Source organism: Vitis vinifera, chromosome 14 (genome assembly GCF_030704535.1).
Source record: "Vitis vinifera cultivar Pinot Noir 40024 chromosome 14, ASM3070453v1".
NCBI classification, from domain to species: domain Eukaryota; kingdom Viridiplantae; phylum Streptophyta; class Magnoliopsida; order Vitales; family Vitaceae; genus Vitis; species Vitis vinifera.
Genome location: NC_081818.1, coordinates 6,549,142 through 6,567,625, shown reverse-complemented (window position 1 = coordinate 6,567,625; position 18,484 = coordinate 6,549,142). Strand labels below are relative to the sequence as shown.

Below are 18,484 nucleotides of genomic sequence, written 5' to 3'. Positions count from 1 at the left end.
GGTAAAAGCTAGGTGAGAGGCACGAGCCATAGCAAGATGAATCAGTGAGAGAGATTTAGTGTTTGAATCCATAAAAGGGAAGCATCTGTACCACTCCGGTTAGAGAAATAACTATATGTTAATTCTCCAATGCCAGGAAAAGATTCAAGTGACCGGAACTCTATTTTTGTATTAAGAGCTTGACCCCAGTGATCCTAAAACTCCAAGAAACACTTTTCTTTATTAGTAATTTCAGTTACTATTATTTTTGGTTAGCTTAAAACCAATCTTTTTTCAACCAAAGATTATGTTTTCTTTTAAAGCTAACCTTGAAATGAAAAAACACCAATTCAACTTTGAATTAATACCAATAGTAAGTTGGAAACCCTTCCCAGTGAATGATCCTAGAGCCACTATGCTATGCTAGCTGAGGCTGTCCTAGTACATGGTGATATAGGTTATAAATTTTGTTGATTACTCTCGTCTGAGGACCAAAATCAAGGTACACCAATTGGGAACAAATCACCCGCCTAGTTTATGAGCCCTTTTTCGATTCCCTCACCCAATCTCATGGGAAGCAAGCCCAATAAGCCCTGCCTTAACTTATACCCCCACCACCTTACAAATCTTAATCTAGTGACGACACTTGGAATCATACTACTATTGTTGCCCTTCAAGCACACCTTTTATGCTCTTGCATCATGCCCCTTTCGAGCAAAACAATTTTCGTAATATGCAAAGCGGCTAAGTGATAAACTCTTTTATCGTTATATTTTTGTGATAGTGAGAGATCGATGAGCAAAGTTATGGCTTCAGGCGAAGAGTGATAGCGAAACCCTTAATTCTTATTGTTTTGTTCCCAAACAAGGATCATTCATTATAGTCTGTCCGACCAAATACCGAAAGCCCAACTCGGGGCAAAATATATTATGGAACTTATATGATTGAATTGGATTTAATGGAAAAGATCTTGATCTCAATAAGAGGAATTGAAATCTAGAAGGGTTGGCAAGAATCAATGTGATAGCAAAGTTGAACAATAGCGAGGGGTGATAGCAAAGGTGTGGTTCATCCTCTAAGAAAGAGTAGATGTGAAGGCTTGGATCGAAGATCTTCACGAGACTGCCTTTGAGGAGTTTATTCAAGCTTTGAGTTACAAATTTCATCAAAATTAAGTAGTAAATTCACTTGTGATACAATGTGAATGAGGCATTGACAAACAAATATATATATACCATCGTTTTTCAAGGGCTATACCATAATGAGAATGGTTGATTGCCCTAGAGGGACTATCAATTGCCCCCTTGGCAATGCATCCATTGGATTATGATATAATTTTCTTATTCCATTTATTAAAAAAAGAAATCAAAATAATTCTAATAATTGCACTTGGGCTCATGCCTTCACTCAAATTATGAGGATGAAGATGACTCAGCACATACAATCCCAAATCCCCCCCAATTAAATGCAGGAACACCACATACATCAAAACAGACATCTAGCAAAGAAAATTCCCACGCATTTTCTCTTATTTTCCATTCATAAACCTTAAATCTCCCCGCCCCATACTCACCCTCTCGACAGCTCATGTTCAACAGCCTTCATAAGCATACTGTCATGCTCAAGAGCCACCTGAACCGGCACATCCCCGAAGCTCCGGGCCATGGCCAGCATCAACTCCTTCATAAACCTCCTGAACTGCTCCCGGCTCAACGTTCCATTCCTCTCCTCATCAAACCTTTCGAAAATGCTGTCGTTCAGACTGTTGATTTCTTCCTCCGACTGCTTCTCATACTCCAACGCCATCAACCTCCCATATCCTCTGCGGATGTCCGCTCGGGACACCGCCCCGATGCCCTTAGAATCGAACATTTTGAACTGCTCGTCAACGCATTTCTCAAAGGCGTCGGAGTCTTGGACGAAGTCGTTAACGGTCGACTCGTTGAGGACTGCTACACTCGTTTTTTGGGACATTGATGTTTTCTTTTTTTCTTTTTAAATAAATTTTTTTCTGCTAATTTTCTGTATTTATAAGGTTTATATACAAGGTTTTGATCACTATGTTTAGGGTTTCTACTTTCTATATATACTCATGGACGACATTGGATGATTGTCCTTCAGTTTAGAGCTTTGAGTGGTTGCACAGACGTAAGATCCTTGTTCCTTTTCTCCCCCGGCTGCCACATGGAAAAATTTGAATCCAGTAACTATATTTGTAGTAAAGGATATCAAAATGGAAAGAAAAATTAGATGGAAAGGAAAAAAAAAAGGAAAAAAAAAGATTTAAAATTAATGTATTATTTTTTCAATTGATTTTATTTATTTTTATTTTTTAATAGGAAAATAAATTTGAAAAATTATTTTAGTAGGATTTTTTTTTGGATACTTTTGTGGAACCAAACATAATAAATTTATTTTTCTCTGTTTGGATGATGTGGAAAATAAGGTAAAAAAAATGGAAAGAAATGTATTGAGGATAATGTTAAAATATACCTCGTCAAATACAAAATAAGCATTTGAAAATTTAAGAATTTAAATTAAGAAATACTGTTTTAGGGTTTATTTGATAACTTATTTCGAGGATAGTTTTATGTTATCCACAATAATAATAATAATAATAATAATAATAATAAAGACACGTTTGACAACAAAAATTATTTTATGTTTTCTGTTCTTTATAATAAAAAATATGGTGTTTTTAGATAACATCTTTTAATTATTTTTTATTATTTTTACTTATTTTTTTAAAATTATTTTAAAAAATAATTATACAAACATATGAAATAATTAAAAATGAAATACTAAATATGTAAATTATTTTAAAAACATATTTAAAAATATTCAAAACAGTTTTAAAATATTTTAAATTTCCAAATAGATTTTTGTTCTACAAAACATTATAGAACAATTTAAAAAAATTATTATTTAAAATTTTTTTAGAACTATTTTCTAAAATAGTTATCAAATAAGCACTTATTTTTCTTCCATTTTTTCTTTAATAACCAAGACATTTTTTGAAAATTTATTTATTTTATTTTTTATATTTGATTCCTAAAAAATTTAGCCCAAAATACAATGAAAAGAAAATAGAGACAAAAAAGAAAAAAGCAAATGAAAGAAAGTAAAAATAAATTTAAAATTAATAAATTATATTTATATGTTACTTCAAATCATTTTACTAATTTCATCTCTTTTCTATAAATATTAAATATTTTAAAAATGTATAAAATTTTAACTAATTTTAATTATATTTTATTTTATTTATATTTTCTATGGTAAAACTAAATATAAAAAAATCATTTTCCTAATTTTTCTTTCTTTTTATAGTAATTTTTGAGAACTAAACATAGTCTAATATTTTCATATAAGTGGTAAATAAAGAAAACAATTTATATTTCTTTTCTTACCTTTTTTTCTCTTCTATTTTTCTTGTAGAAACCTAATATTTTCTACAAATACAAGATTTTTGTAGTGATATATATATATATATATATATATATATATATATTATAGCATCTATCATTTTCTCCTTCCCCACTATATAAAGAAAATAAGCAATAAAAACATTTTTTTAAATCATAAACTTAATAATAAATATATATTTCTAAATAATATGAAAACCTCTCATCTAGCAGGTGCTTAGAATACGTACTTTATCCTATGAAGCCAATAAATAATAAAATATCAATTTATTCCTAAATCCAATTAACATGCAGGGGAAAATCTTTAAATATTTTTTATATTTTATTTATGAAAAAATTAGTATTTCCCTAGATTTCATTTTTAAAGTAATAGTCTTTCCAGATATGAATTTTAGGAAAGGATTCGAATTTTTCTCAATTTCCATTTATGAGGGACAATTTTTTTTCTTGCTTCTTATTTTATAGAATCCTATTTATAAAGTGGGATTCATGGATCTTTTGAAAAAAAAAATATAAGAATATGATTTTTAATATCATATTTCTTCCTAATTTGAATTAAAAAAGAAAAAATAAAATAACATTTCAAAAAAAAAAAAAAAAAAGAGAGAGAGAACAACAAATGAAGTTGGAGAAAAATTTGGAATTTTTCATAAATAAATTTGTAACATGAAATTGAAAAACTTCCTATAATGGAATTTGAGAAAAAGTTGGAATTTTATTTTGATAAATGGATTAATAGATAAGTAGATTATTTCAAAAGTGTTTCCTAAATTTTATTAAACACCTATTTTTTATTTTATTTTATAAAAAAATCACTTTTTAAGTTAAAGACAAGATTGCATTTGACAGTGTTTTTGTTTAAAGTATTTTATCTAAAAATATTTTTTAGAAAATGACCTATCAAATGTTTTTTTTTATAGAAATTACTATAAGTAATTGTTAAATATTGTAAGTGATTTTTCAGATTTTTAAAAGTATTTCTTAAATTTTATCAAACATATAATAGTTCTTAAAGAAATACTATTTAAACTAAAAATACTTTTTAAAATCACTATAAAATGGACTTTAATTTTTTTTATGAAGTAATTGTCATTTATTAAACACACTTTGTTAATTAATTTTCAACTCTTACCCAAATCACTCGACTCTGACAATGCAATTTTGATCTTTAGGTATGGTAAAGGTGTTTTGTTATTAATATACTTTCTTCCCTTGCTTGTTACATGTCACCCCACATACACATTACATTTTCAATGAATTTTGCTTATAAAATACCATTTCACATCTAATAAACCTATACTGTTGAGGCCTTGCGTCCCGATGATCCACGTAGCTGCCAGATGGACGCACGCTTTCAACCAAGATAGAGTTCTGGTTCAGTCGTCCCTGCAAAAGGTGTCCGGACAGGGTGTCCGGACACACCCCCCGATGGTTTTGTCAGCCATGGTTAGAGAGAGATTAAACAGTTGACCTTTTACTAGGTATAACAAGCTTACCTTCTTCATTGTGTGAAGGTTCATATATATAGTGACAGAAGCTCTGCCTCCCTCTTTAATGGTGGGGAGACTTTTTGGCTCGTCATGATGCCTCTAGGTGGTGGCAGGGCCATCATCACCTTTAGGGCGGCTGTCAGAGATCGTGGGAGGCGGTGCGGCTGTTAGAGATCGTGTGAGGTGACTTGTCATCATTCCTATCCTTTCGCTCTACAGGTGGCGGAACGTGGGCCGTGGCAGGTTGTCGGAATGACGTAGTAAGACTTGCTTACTTTAGTCAACGATCCGGACAAACATATCCGGATAGGATATGTCAGTCGTCCGGATGTGATATGGCGGTTGTCCGGATGTGATGTTTGCGAGTGTCGTGTGCCTCTCCCTGAGGGAGTCCGGATAGGGGAAGTGCGCCACGTGTCTTCTTAGGGAAATCCGGATGGAGCTGATCCAAATAGAAATGCATGCCACGTGTCATTAGAGGGAAGGGTCCCTACATATACGACTCTATACTATGAATTCCCCAAAGCAAATGATAACATGTTAAGATATTGGAGCAAACTAAAATATCAACTAATACACAAGTGAAACCTTTGAAGAGAAATATTAAGATGATAAATTGAATGTTAAAGTATTGGAGTTCACAAGGAAGACATTAAATAAGATATTAAACTTAGTTTAATTGAAAATATATTAGTAAAATTGCAAATAAATGTATCTTTTGGTTGGAGAGTTACAATTTCATCTTATACATTGTTTTCATCTTGTATTTTCTGGTATATACATTTAGATAATAATTCTCTTGTATTTTATCTTTACAATAATCATTTTATAGATATGATTTTGTACCAAAAATATTGTTGGGTTGGGTTATTTCCTTCTTATGGAGGAAAGCCCAAAGCCCAAACATTTAAGGCTTCTTAGGCCTTAATGTATAAAAGGAAAGAAGAAATCTTTTTCTCTTCTTCTTCTTCATCTTTGCAGCCCTAGGAGGAGAGTAAGAAGAAAAAGGAAGAGAAAGTTAGAGAGAAAAAGAAAAAGAGTCACTGAATTTTTGAAGTTAAAGAGAAGAAAAACGCTGATTTCTTTTCTTCTCTTTACTGTCCAGATTTCATCAAACGGCCGATCCCGCTTTGTGTGTGGTCCGATAGACCTGATATTTGAAGGAGAGATTTTCAACTCATTGATCTCTAATCTGAACGGTGGAGATCAGATTTGGAGTTCCGGAAGGTTGTTGTTTCAGTCTGTGAACAGTGTATCTTTGTCGCTGATTTCTTCTAACCCGGGCAGTTCTGATCTTCAGCTTTGATCAAGATTAATCCGTGGCCTGATCGAGATTATTTTTGGTTAGCACGTTCTTAACTCATTGATCTTCATTTTGAACGGTGGAGATTGGATTTGGAGTTTGGAACTATGGTGATTTGTGTCCCGGAACAGTGACTCTGTTTTGGTGAGATCTCTCTATTTTTTTATGCAAGTTGTTTTGTATTTGCCAAGACTAATTGTCTTGAGATATGACTAATGTAAACCTCTAGTCTCATCTAGAGAGAATTGTGTAACCCATTAATTATATTAGTGGAGGGTTTAAGTGGTCTAAGGGTCCCGTGGTTTTTACTTCTCACATTTGGGAAGGTTTTCTACGATAAAAATTGTTGGTGTTCATATTCTTGTTACATTGGGTGAATTGTTGTTACTCTATTAAATTGATTCCTATTAGGTTCTCACAAGAGGGGATAAAATCTGGTTGTGTATTGTTTACGTTTATCCCATCAAAGTGGTATCAGAGCTTTGGTTCAAGATAATTTGTGCCTTGTGTAGAACAATGGAAAGCAATACAAGTAGAATGATCACTCTGAATGGTTCCAATTATCATGTTTGGAAAGGAAAAAATGGAAGACTTATTGTATGTGAAGGATTATTATTTGCATGTGTTTGCTTCTGAAAGGCCAGAAAATAAAACTGATGCAGAATGGAATTTACTTCATCGACAGGTTTGCGGTTATATCAGACAATGGGTAGATGATAATGTTCTCAATCATGTTAGTGAAGAGAAACATACAAGGAGTCCATGGAATAAGCTCGAACAGTTATATGCTCGAAAGACTGACAATAATAAATTGTTTCTAATCAAGAAGATGATGAGTTTGAAGTATCAAGATGGAACTGCTATCACAGATCATTTGAATACATTCCAAGGTATTATTAATCAGTTGGCTGGAATGAATATCAAGTTTGAGGAAGAGGTGCAAGGGTTGTGGCTTCTTAGTACATTTTCGGACTCGTGGGAGACATTTAGAACTTCTTTGTCTAACTCAACCCCAGATGGTATTATAAATATGGACTTAGTTAAGAGTTGTGTTCTAAATGAAGAAATGAGAAGAAAGTCACAGGGCTCTTCTTCACAGTCAAATGTCCTAGTTATTGAGAAGAGTGGGAGGAGTAAGAGTAGAGGTCCGAAGAATAGAGATAGAAGCAAAAGCAAGACTAACAAGTTTGCCAATGTTGAGTGCCACTACTGCCATTTGAAAGGGCATATAAAAAAATATTGTCGCCAATTGAAGAGAGATATGAAATAGGGGAAAGTGAAGGAAAAGAAGAATGACAATGGTGGTGAAGATGATCAAGTTGCCACTACCATTTCAGATTTCCTTATTGTTTATGATAGTGATGTTGTTAATTTTGCTTGCCAGGAAAGCAGTTGGGTGATTGACAGTGGTGCCTCCATCCATGCTACACCTCAGAAGGATTTCTTTACATCCTACACATCCGATGATTTTGGAAGTGTTAGGATGGGTAATGATGGCTCAGCTAAAGCCATTGGTATGGGAGATGTACGTTTGGAGACTAGTAATGGTACTATGTTGACTTTGAAGAATGTTAAACACATTCCAGATATTCGCATGAATTTAATCTCCACAGGAAAGCTTGATGATGAAGGGTTCTGCAACACCTTCCGTGATAGTCAGTGGAAGCTCACTAGAGGTTCTATGGTGATAGCAAAAGGAAATAAGAGTTCCTCATTGTATTTGATGCAAGCAAGGGTAATTGATTCCAGTATCAATGCAGTGGATGATGATAGTACATTTGAGCTTTGGCACAACAAGCTTGGTCACATGAGTGAGAAGGGCTTGATGATTTTGGCTAAGAAGAATCTTCTTTTTGGTATGAAGAAGGGATCTTTGAAGAGGTGTGCTCATTGCTTAGCAGGAAAGCAGACTAGAGTTGCATTCAAAACACTTCACCATACAAGGAAGCCAGGTATGCTTGATTAGTGTATTCTGATGTGTATGGCCCTATGAAAACAAAAACACTTGGTGGATCTCTATATTTTGTGACTTTTATAGATGATCATTCAAGAAAGATTTGGGTTTATACCTTGAAAACAAAAGACCAAGTGTTAGACGTGTTTAAGCAGTTTCATGCGCTTGTTGAAAGACAATCTGGTGAAAAGTTGAAATGTATCCGGACTGATAATGGGGGTGAGTATTCTGGTCCTTTTGATGAGTATTGTAGACAACATGGTTTTCGACATCAAAAGACACCTCCTAAGACTCCTCAGTTGAATGGGTTGGCTGAGAGAATGAATAGGACACTGGTTGAAAGAGTAAGATGCTTACTTTCGCAGTCACAGTTGCCAAGATCTTTTTGGGGTGAGGCTTTGAATACTATTGTACATGTTCTCAATCTTACACCATGTGTTCCTTTAGAATTTGATGTTCCGGATAGAATTTGGTCAAATAATGAAATCTCTTATGATCACTTGCGTGTCTTTGGATGCAAGGCTTTTGTGCATATTCCCAAAGATGAGAGATCTAAGCTTGATGCTAAAACAAGACCTTGTGTATTTATTGGCTATGGTCAGGATGAGCTTGGTTACAAGTTTTATGATCTGGTGCAGAAAAAACTTGTAAGAAGCCGAGATGTTGTGTTTATGGAAGACCATACTATACAGGATATTGAGAAGACTAATCCAATGGAGTCTCAGCATAGTGGTGATTTGATTGATTTAGATCCAGCCCCTCTGACAAATCTTCCTACACAGGTTGAAGATGGAGCACATGATGACCAACATGACATGGGTGATGTTGAAACACCCACACAGGTTGAAGATGAAACACATGATGACCAACATGACATGGGTGATGTTGAAACACCCACACAAGTTGAGGTGGATGATGATGTTCATGAGCAGTCACCAACAGCAGAGGCTCCATCAGATATTCCACTTAGAAGGTCTACCAGAGACCGACATCCTTCCACACGATATTCTGTTGATGACTATGTATTACTAACTGATGAGGGAGAACCTGAAAGTTATGTGGAAGCCATGAAAGATGAAAATAAGATGAAGTGGGTTGATGCTATGCGAGATGAGATGGAGTCATTGCATGAGAACCATTCTTTTGAGCTTGTCAAGTTGCCAAAAGGAAAAAGAGCTTTGAAGAACAGGTGGGTTTACAGAGTGAAGCAAGAAGAACACACTTCACAACCTCGTTACAAAGCTAGATTGGTCGTCAAAAGGGTTCAATCAAAAGAAAGGTATTGATTTTGATGAGATTTTTTCTCATGTTGTTAAGATGTCATCTATTCGTATGGTTTTGGGCTTGGCAACTAGTTTTGATTTGGAGATTCAACAGATGGATGTTAAGACTGCATTTCTCCATGGTGATTTAGACAAAGAAATTTATATGGAACAACCAGAGGGTTTCGTACTAAAAGGGAAAGAGGATTATGTGTGTAAGCTGAAGAAAAGTCTTTATGGCTTGAAGCAAGCACCGAGGCAGTGGTATAAGAAGTTTGAGTCAGTTATGGGGGAGCAAGGCTACCGAAAAACTACTTCTGACCATTGTGTATTTGTGCAGAAATTCTCTGATGATGATTTTGTTATATTGTTGCTCTATGTTGATGATATCTTGATTGTTTGCAGGAATGTTTCAAGAATTGATAACTTGAAGAAGCAGTTAAGCAAATCCTTTGCCATGAAGGATTTAGGGCCAGTAAAGAGAATTCTTGGCATCAGAATTGAGCGGGATAGAGCATCCAAGAAGCTATGTATGTTACAAGAGCAATATATTGAAAAGGTGTTTGCAAGGTTTAACATGAGCAAATTCAAAGTGGTTAGTTCTCCTCTAGCTAGTCACTTTAAGCTAAGCAGCAGACATAGCCCTTCTACAGATAAGGAGAAGGAAGACATGAGAAGAGTTCCGTATGCCTCAGCAATAGGAAGTTTGATGTATGCCATGGTATGTACTAGACCAGACATAGCTTATGCAGTTGGTGTTGTTAGCCGGTTTTTATCGAATCCAGGGAGACATCATTGGGAAGCAGTCAAGTGGATTATGAGATATTTACGAGGCACTTCCAAGTTGAAACTCACTTTTGGAAGTGGGAAACCAATACTTGTTGGATACACTGATTCAGACATGGCAGGGGATGTGGATAATAGAAAGTCTACTTCAGGCTATTTGATGACATTCTCAGGAGGTGCTGTGTCTTGGCAATCGAGACTACAAAAATGTGTTGCACTTTCTACAACAGAGGCAGAGTACATTGCAGCAGTAGAAGCATGTAAAGAGTTGTTGTGGATGAAGTGTTTCATGCAAGAGCTCGGGTTTAAACAACAACGTTATGTGGTATACTGTGATAACCAAAGTGCTATTCACCTTAGTAAGAATTCTACCTATCATGCAAGATCTAAACACATTGATGTGAGGTATCATTGGATGAGAGATGCTCTCAATGACAACTTGTTTGAAATTGAGAAGATACATACAGATAACAATGGCTCGGATATGTTGACAAAGACATTACCAAGGGAGAAGCTTGGAGTTTGTTGTTCCATCGCTGGGATGGTGAGTCCCTCCAGATAGTCGAAAAGGGGGAGATTTGTTGGGTTGGGTTATTTCCTTCTTGTGGAGGAAAGCCCAAAACCCAAACATTTAAGGCTTCTTAGACCTTAATGTATAAAAGGGAAGAAGAAATATTTTTCTCTTCTTCTTCTTCATCTTTGCAGCCCTAGGAGGAGAGTAAGAAGAAAAAGGAAGAGAAAGTTAGAGAGAAAAAGAAAAAGAGCCACTGAATTTTTGAAGTTAAAGAGAAGAAAAACGTTGATTTCTTTTCTTCTCTTTACTGTCCAGATTTCATCAAACGGCCGATTCCGCTTCGTGTGTGGTCCGATCGACCTGAAATTTGAAGGAGAGATTTTCAACTCATTGATCTCTAATCTGAACGGTGAAGATCGGATTTGGAGTTCCGGAAGGTTGTTGTTTCAGTCCATGAACAATGCATCTTTGTCATTGATTTCTTCTAACCCGGGTAGTTCTGATCTTCAGCTTTGATCGAGATTAATCCGTGGCCTGATCGAGATGATTTTTGGTTAGCACGTTTTTAACTCATTGATATTCATTTTGAACGGTGGAGATTGGATTTGGAGTTTGGAACTGTGGTGATTTGTGTCCCGAAACAGTGACTCTGTTTTGGTGAGATCTCTCCATTGTTTTATGCAAGTTGTTTTGTATTTGCCAAGACTAATTGTCTTGAGATATGACTGATGTAAACCTCTAGTCTCATCTAGAGAGAATTGTGTAACCCATTGATTATATTAGTCGAGGGTTTAAGTGGTCTAAGGGTCCCGTGGTTTTTACTTCTCACATTTGGGAAGGTTTTCTACGATAAAAATTGTTGGTGTTCATATTCTTATTGCATTGGGTGAATTATTGTTACTCTATTAAATTGATTCCTATTAGGTTCTCACAAGAGGGGATAAAATCTGGTTGTGTATTGTTTGCGTTTATCCCATCAAATATGATTTTTTTTTCCTTGTAACATAGTGATGAAAAAAATTATAAGAAGATTTGTAGTAATAAAAGTAAAATTTTCTCCTCACTCTTCAATTATTATTAAGCCAAAAAGTGTTATAAAGAATGTGAGAGGATTACAAAATTTGCAAATTCCCTATTTATAATTAATATTAAGAAGATCTAGAAAATGTTTGAAAATTTGATTATTTCATAATTTCAATCATGCTTTTTGTTTGTTTGTTTGTTTGTTTTTCTCTCTTATAGTCACTAACTTATTTTTTTTCTTGGAAAAAATAGGTTTAGAAGTGTTGAATAGGTTATAAATGAATTGAAGAATCCAAAATTTTAAATTTAATAGGAAGTTCATGAAATATGCAAAACCATTTTCGTTTTATTTTCTGGATGATATGGAAAAGAAGGTAAAATTAAAAAATAAAAAGAAAAGTAGTAAGAAAAATGTTAAAATATTTTTGTTGGCTTCCAACCTCAAATGCATTTAGCCGTCATCAAATACAAAATAAGCATTTGAAATTTTAAGAATTTAAATCAAGGAGTGTTTTATTTTCCTTACCTTTCTTTTTCAATAAACAACACATTTTTGGGAAATTTATTTATTTATTTATGTTTGATTCTTAAAAATATTTGAGGAAAAATGCAATAAAAAGAAAATAAAAAAAAAAAGGTTTAAAGTCAATAAATTATATTTATATGTGACTTCAAACTCTTTTTACTAGTTTCATGACTTTTATATAAATATTAAATAATTTAAAAATACATAAATTTTTAACTAATTTTAATTATATTTAATTTTCTTTCATATTTTTTTTATGATGAAACCAAATGTAAAAAATATTTCTCTAATAATTTATTTTTCCTTTTTTAATATTTTTGAGAATCAAACATATTCTAACATTTCCATTGATAGTAAATAAAGAAAAGAAATATAAACCATTTTTTTCTCTTCTATTTTTCTTATAGAAAGCTAATAATTTCTAGGAACCAAAAGATTTTGTAGTATTTTTTCTTATATATTTTTTTTATGGTATCTATTATTTTTCTTATTAATTTTTTCATTCCTCGTTACTTTTGTCCTTCCCCACTATATAAAGAAAATAAGCAATAAAAATCCTTTTATTTATTTTATCTTAAACTCAATTACATGATATCTAAAATCCAATAAATATATATTTCTAAATAATATGAAAAAAAAATCCCATGAAGCCAATAAATAATAAAATATCAATTTATTCCAAATCCGCTAAAAACTTTAAATATTTTCAGATTTTATTTATGAAAAAAGTTTACTATTTCCCTAAATTTCAGTATTAAAGTAATTATTTTTCTAGAAATGAATTTTAGGAAAGGAATGCAATTTTTCTCAATTTCCATTTATGAGGGACAATTTTGTTTTTCTTACTTTTGGGGAAAAAATTATAAGAATATGTTCTTTTTTTTCCTACCATTTGAATTTAATATCACATTTCTTCCTAATTTGAATTTCAAAATAGAAAATAACATTTCCATAAAAGAACAAATGAAGTTGGAGAAAAATTTGAAATTTTTTCATAAATTGTGATATACCACGTCGGAGAGAGGAGAAAGTTTCTAACACACTATATATATGAGCTCTTCTTAACCTTATAGATACATTTTAAAGTCGTGAGTGCTCATTTGTGGTTAGAGTAGGCAATATCTACACGATTGATTATATACATTACAAATGGTATCAAAGTCATGTTCCTAACTCTAATATGAGGGTTTATTTGACCCCACTATCTCGTGGAATTAACGTAAATAATGAACTTTTATATTAGTTGCAAAAATATATGTTTAATTATGAAGTTGAATGATATGATTGAGTTTATGTCAAATTTGTCTTTTTCATTATGTATTTTTTTTAAAAGAGTTAAATATTATTTTATCTGGATTTTAAGAAATGTATAAATTGGAACAAGAATTAATTGACAATAACAACATTTTTTAACTTCAAAGAAAGGCTCAATAAAAGTAAATGTTAGATTTTAAATGGGAGAAGATGTTTAATTGATGATTTAGTATGGTTAGGTGTTGATTTTCCAAGATCTGTTATATGATTTTTCAATGAAACTAAATTTTTTATGGAGTAATTGTCATTTATTAGGTACATTTTGTAAATTAATTTTTAACCTTTAACCAAATAACGTAATTTTGATGTTTAGGTATGGCAAAGGTGTTTTGTTATTAATATACTCTCTTCATTCATGCTCATTATATGTCATGCTACATACACATTACATTTTCAATGAATTTTGCCACACTACATACACGACCACCTTTGTAATGAATTTTACTTATAAAATATTATTTTACATCTAATACACCTATGCGATTCTATATGGTAAATCCTTAAAAGCAAATGATAAGATGTTGGAGTAAACTAAAAGAATGCACAAACTCAAGAAATGAGAAGTGATTGAGGAGGAAGAAGTCCCTAGGGAGAAAGCAAGCTAAACTCAAAGAGAGATGAGAAGAAAGAAAAGAATGATTCATTAAAATGTAAATCCGTAATGATCAAAAGAAGATTTAAACTGTAACTAAATTGGCCTCAAAGACTCTAAGATGCACCCACATGTAAGAAGGGAATTACTAAATATCAATAACAAAAGTTTATAGTAAAATTAAATATAATAAGGAAATAAAACAAATTAAAGTAAATGCATGGTTTTAGATTTGGTTTCGTAATGACTAAAGTTTGAAATATTATTTTATTTATTGATTTGCACTCTAATTAAGATATTTGTCAAACAAAAAAATATTTTTCACAATCTTACAAGGGAATACACATTAGAAAACAAATATTTTGCTATAATTTCATTGTTAATTCAAAATTCTCAAAATCAAGGTGAAATAATGTTGTCCAATAGGGTAACAGGTGAATAAGTATATTTTAAAAATTATAAAATAAAAATTGAAATTTATTAACCCAAATTAATTTAGTAGATATTAAGAATGAATAAAATATCCAAAATCAAATCAATATGCAAGGGACGCAAGAATTTTTTATGTGGAAAACTCCCACACTAACGGTGGAGATACAAAATCATGTGTCTAAGACCTCAATTTTAAATCCATTATATAAAATTAAGTCATATAAAATTACTTGGCTACTTTACTTTAAAGACCTACTTTTTAGAACCCACAACTTGATACACATTCGTGATGCAACAATCTTTAATTACTCCAGTGAATTCTCTTCAACCTTAGTGAAGAGATACATGTATTCCAACAATTCTGGATTCAATGTTTTGAATCTTTCTTCAAAGATTAGGAATAGTAAGACAAGTTAGACTAAACCCGTCCCAAACCCGTTTATTAAAATTAAACTCCATCCCATTAGGAGCGAGATGGGAAAAAAAACCCGCCCCATTGTCATCCCTACTAAAAGCTAATAAAAAAAATGAATAATTGATAATTAAAGATCTAATAAAATATTAATTTAAAATATCCTTTTTGGGTATAATTTTGCAGACTATCTATTTACCCCTTCAAGGTATTTTCATGGATAAAAAATAAATTTACATAAACCATGAATTATAATTAATTTATTTCTAAAGACATACAACATGATGATTTGACTATTAAATAATACCTAAATTAGCCCCCTTTTATGGTTTTCTACATTTTCCTTTTGCTTTCGTTTTTTTAAATAATAATAATAATAGTTACATGAAAAAAGAAAAAAAGGAGAAAAATAAAAGAGTGTAAAAAGTAAAAGTAAAATGGTAGAAAAAGACAAAATGGATAATTTAGGCTTTTCTAATAATCAAATAGTCAAACATCTTTACGGAATAATTTAGCTAGGAATTATGGCCCCTTAATTTCACTTTTTTTTTTTTTTGAGCTTTTGATCCTTTTCTTTTATTGCCACATAACTTTTGTTTTTTTGGCTTTTGGTCTCTTTTTGCTAGAATTACCTTTTTAAGACTACCACTTTGAGACTAATTGTATTATTATTATTATTATTATTATTATTATTATTATTATTATTTATTATTATTATTATTATTATTATTATTATTATTATTATTGTTGTTGTTGTTGTTGTTGTCGTCGTCTTCGTCGTCATTATTACTTATATTGTTTTGCAGTTTAGGTTTGGGTTTGGACTTTAGTTGGACTTGGCTTGACGCTCGAACTTGGCTTGGGGATAGGACTTGGATTTTGGCATGACTGGGTCTTAATGCTTGATGTTGGATTGAAGGTACCTTAAACTTGTTCTTTAAATTTGAAGGCTTAAAGTTGTTTTAGAATTCTTAGAGCGATTCTTTTCCTCTTCTATCATCTGCGGAAGTCTACAAGAATCCCTTGAAAGTTAAAGAGGTCCTCTTGAGAAAATCCTCTTTGATATTGTGTTTTAATTTTTAGGATTAATTATTGTTATTTTAATAATATCATCATCCTTAACTATCCCAAATTAAATTGATATTTATTTATATTTTATATTTCATAACGTAATTTCTTCTCTATGTGTAACATGTGATAAAATTTGATAAACTTGATATTTTGGACACATGTCATTACATTATTTGAAATTATTAACATCACATGACGTATTTTTATTTGTCGCAAGAGTCTTGTACTAATTTTTGTGATAATGATAAATTTTTATTTGGTCATTTAGAAAATGTGTAAGTTCTTATACATATTATGGGAAAAACCTTCAACAAGACATGATGAATATTATTCATTGCTCAACTTTCATTTTTTGTTCCAACCTTTTGCTAATCATGTATGACTTAGAGTTTAGAGAGGTTTTTGATTGTTTTGACATGGTGATGATAGACAACCTAAGTCAACTTGAGCTCTCTCATGTTACCTTCACCCGAACAAAGTAACATGCAACAACTCCTAGGGGTTTGGTTTTGGCCTAAAGCTTGGCCTACCTCTAGCTACCACTAGGTGGGTTACACACCAAATTGGCCAACTTCAACCCTAGTCCTAACTATTTAATAAATATAATTAAGTTTATTGATAAAATTACTATAAAGTTTGATTTAATGGCTATTTATGTTATATTTCCTATATTCTGAAAGATTTAAATAGGGCTTACAGGTTGAATTTACGTAGTAACTTCATGAGGCAAAATTTGATTAAGACTCGTATTTAACAAAATGTTATAAAATTATCATAATTTAAGGTTTTACTTCCTAAAATCCTAAAAGTTGCAAAGTTTTTATTATCATTCTCTTGAGAAGTGTCTAAAAGTGTTGTCTTCAAAGGATGTAAATCTTTAAAGATTTACATCTTTAAAATTTTGAGTGCTTAACAAAAAATAACATCAATTTACAACTTTGTTATATTTAACTCTCATTGATTAATCTTTAAATGATATTGTTTAAATATTATTAAGTGTTCATTAAGATAAGCATTTTGTTTTTTATTCCTAAAAACGAAAAATAATAATAACTTCTATATGAAATACAAAAGCTCTTATAGGCTTATACTAAAAAGACAATGACTTTTAAAAAATGTTTAAAATTTTGAAATATAAAGGTTTTTTTTTACAACTATTTTGAAATCAGATTTCTATTTTCCATAATAAAAAAAATAGAAAATAGTTTTTTATTCTTAAAAACATAAAATATAGTATTTTCAAAAAACATTTTCTTGTTTTCACTTGTTTTAAAAAATATTTATACAAATATAGAAAATGATTAAAAATATAACAATAAAAATAATATTTATTTTTAAAACATATTTAAAAATATAGAAAAATGAGTTAAGAATATTTTGAATTTATAAACAAATTTTTGTTCAACAAAACATAATAGAACAATTTTCAAAAATTGTTCTTAAAAACTATTTTTTTAAATTATTTTCAATACCACTTCCCAAATAGAGCTTAAGATACTCTTTCTTGATATAAATCTTAAATTTTTGGACACCCATGTTTTTTTTTATCAAACATATAATTGTTTTTTTATTAAAAAAATATTTTTTTTAATTAAAAACACTTCTTAAAATCATTATCAAACATACATTAATTTTTTATGAACTAATTATCATTTATTAGACACATTTTATTAATTAATTTTCAACATTTCAACTCTAATTATGTAATTTTGATCCTTAGACATGGTAAATATCTTTTGTTATTAATATGCTTTCTTCACTCATGCTCATTATATGTTATATCACACGTACACATTACACTACATTTTCAATGAATTTTGCCATACTACATATACCGTTACCTTTTCAATGAATTTTGCTTATAAAATACTCTTTCACATCTAATACACCTATATGATTCTATACATTAAATCCTCAAAAGGAATAAGTGTTGGAGTTAACTAAAAATATAATAAATAAGATATTAGACTTAGTTTAATTGAAAAAATATTAATCAATGTTGTAATTGGTTTTCACGTTATTGGAAAATTACAATTCCTTGTAGACACTTGACGTAGATAATAATTCTCTTATGTTTTTACCTTTGCAGTAGTAAAATTAGATTTTTCTCCCTCCTCCCCCGATATTATTAAGTCAAAAAATGTTATAAAAGAATGTGAGAGGATTATCAAATTTACAAATTTCCTATTTATAATTTGAAGAATACCAAGAAATAGTAAGCTCAATACACATTTTATGATAACAACAACATTTTAGTAAGTTCAATAATAATAATAATAGTATGAGGAAAACGAAAAAATAGAGAAAAATAAATGAGTATACGAAGTAGAAGTAAAATTGCATAAAAAGACAAAAAGTACAATTTAGGATTTTCTAGTAACTAAATAGTAATAGCAATATGGGA

The 18,484-nt window shown here is 31.0% G+C and overlaps 1 protein-coding gene across 1 annotated transcript; it reads right to left on the bottom strand.

Moving 5' to 3' along the window:
* Positions 1-1,443: 1,443 nt before the first annotated feature.
* LOC100252151 (uncharacterized) lies at positions 1,444-2,144 on the bottom strand. Its single transcript, XM_002272375.4, has one exon. It carries the CDS (start codon positions 1,951-1,953, stop codon positions 1,549-1,551), a length of 405 nt encoding a protein of 134 aa, XP_002272411.1. The 5' UTR covers positions 1,954-2,144; the 3' UTR covers positions 1,444-1,548.
* Positions 2,145-18,484: the final 16,340 nt, after the last annotated feature.

What these genes read in the sequence shown, in the direction of transcription:
- LOC100252151 (XM_002272375.4), bottom strand. Translation starts at nt 1,953, where the DNA reads ATGTCCCAAAAAACGAGTGTAGCAGTCCTCAACGAGTCGACCGTTAAC.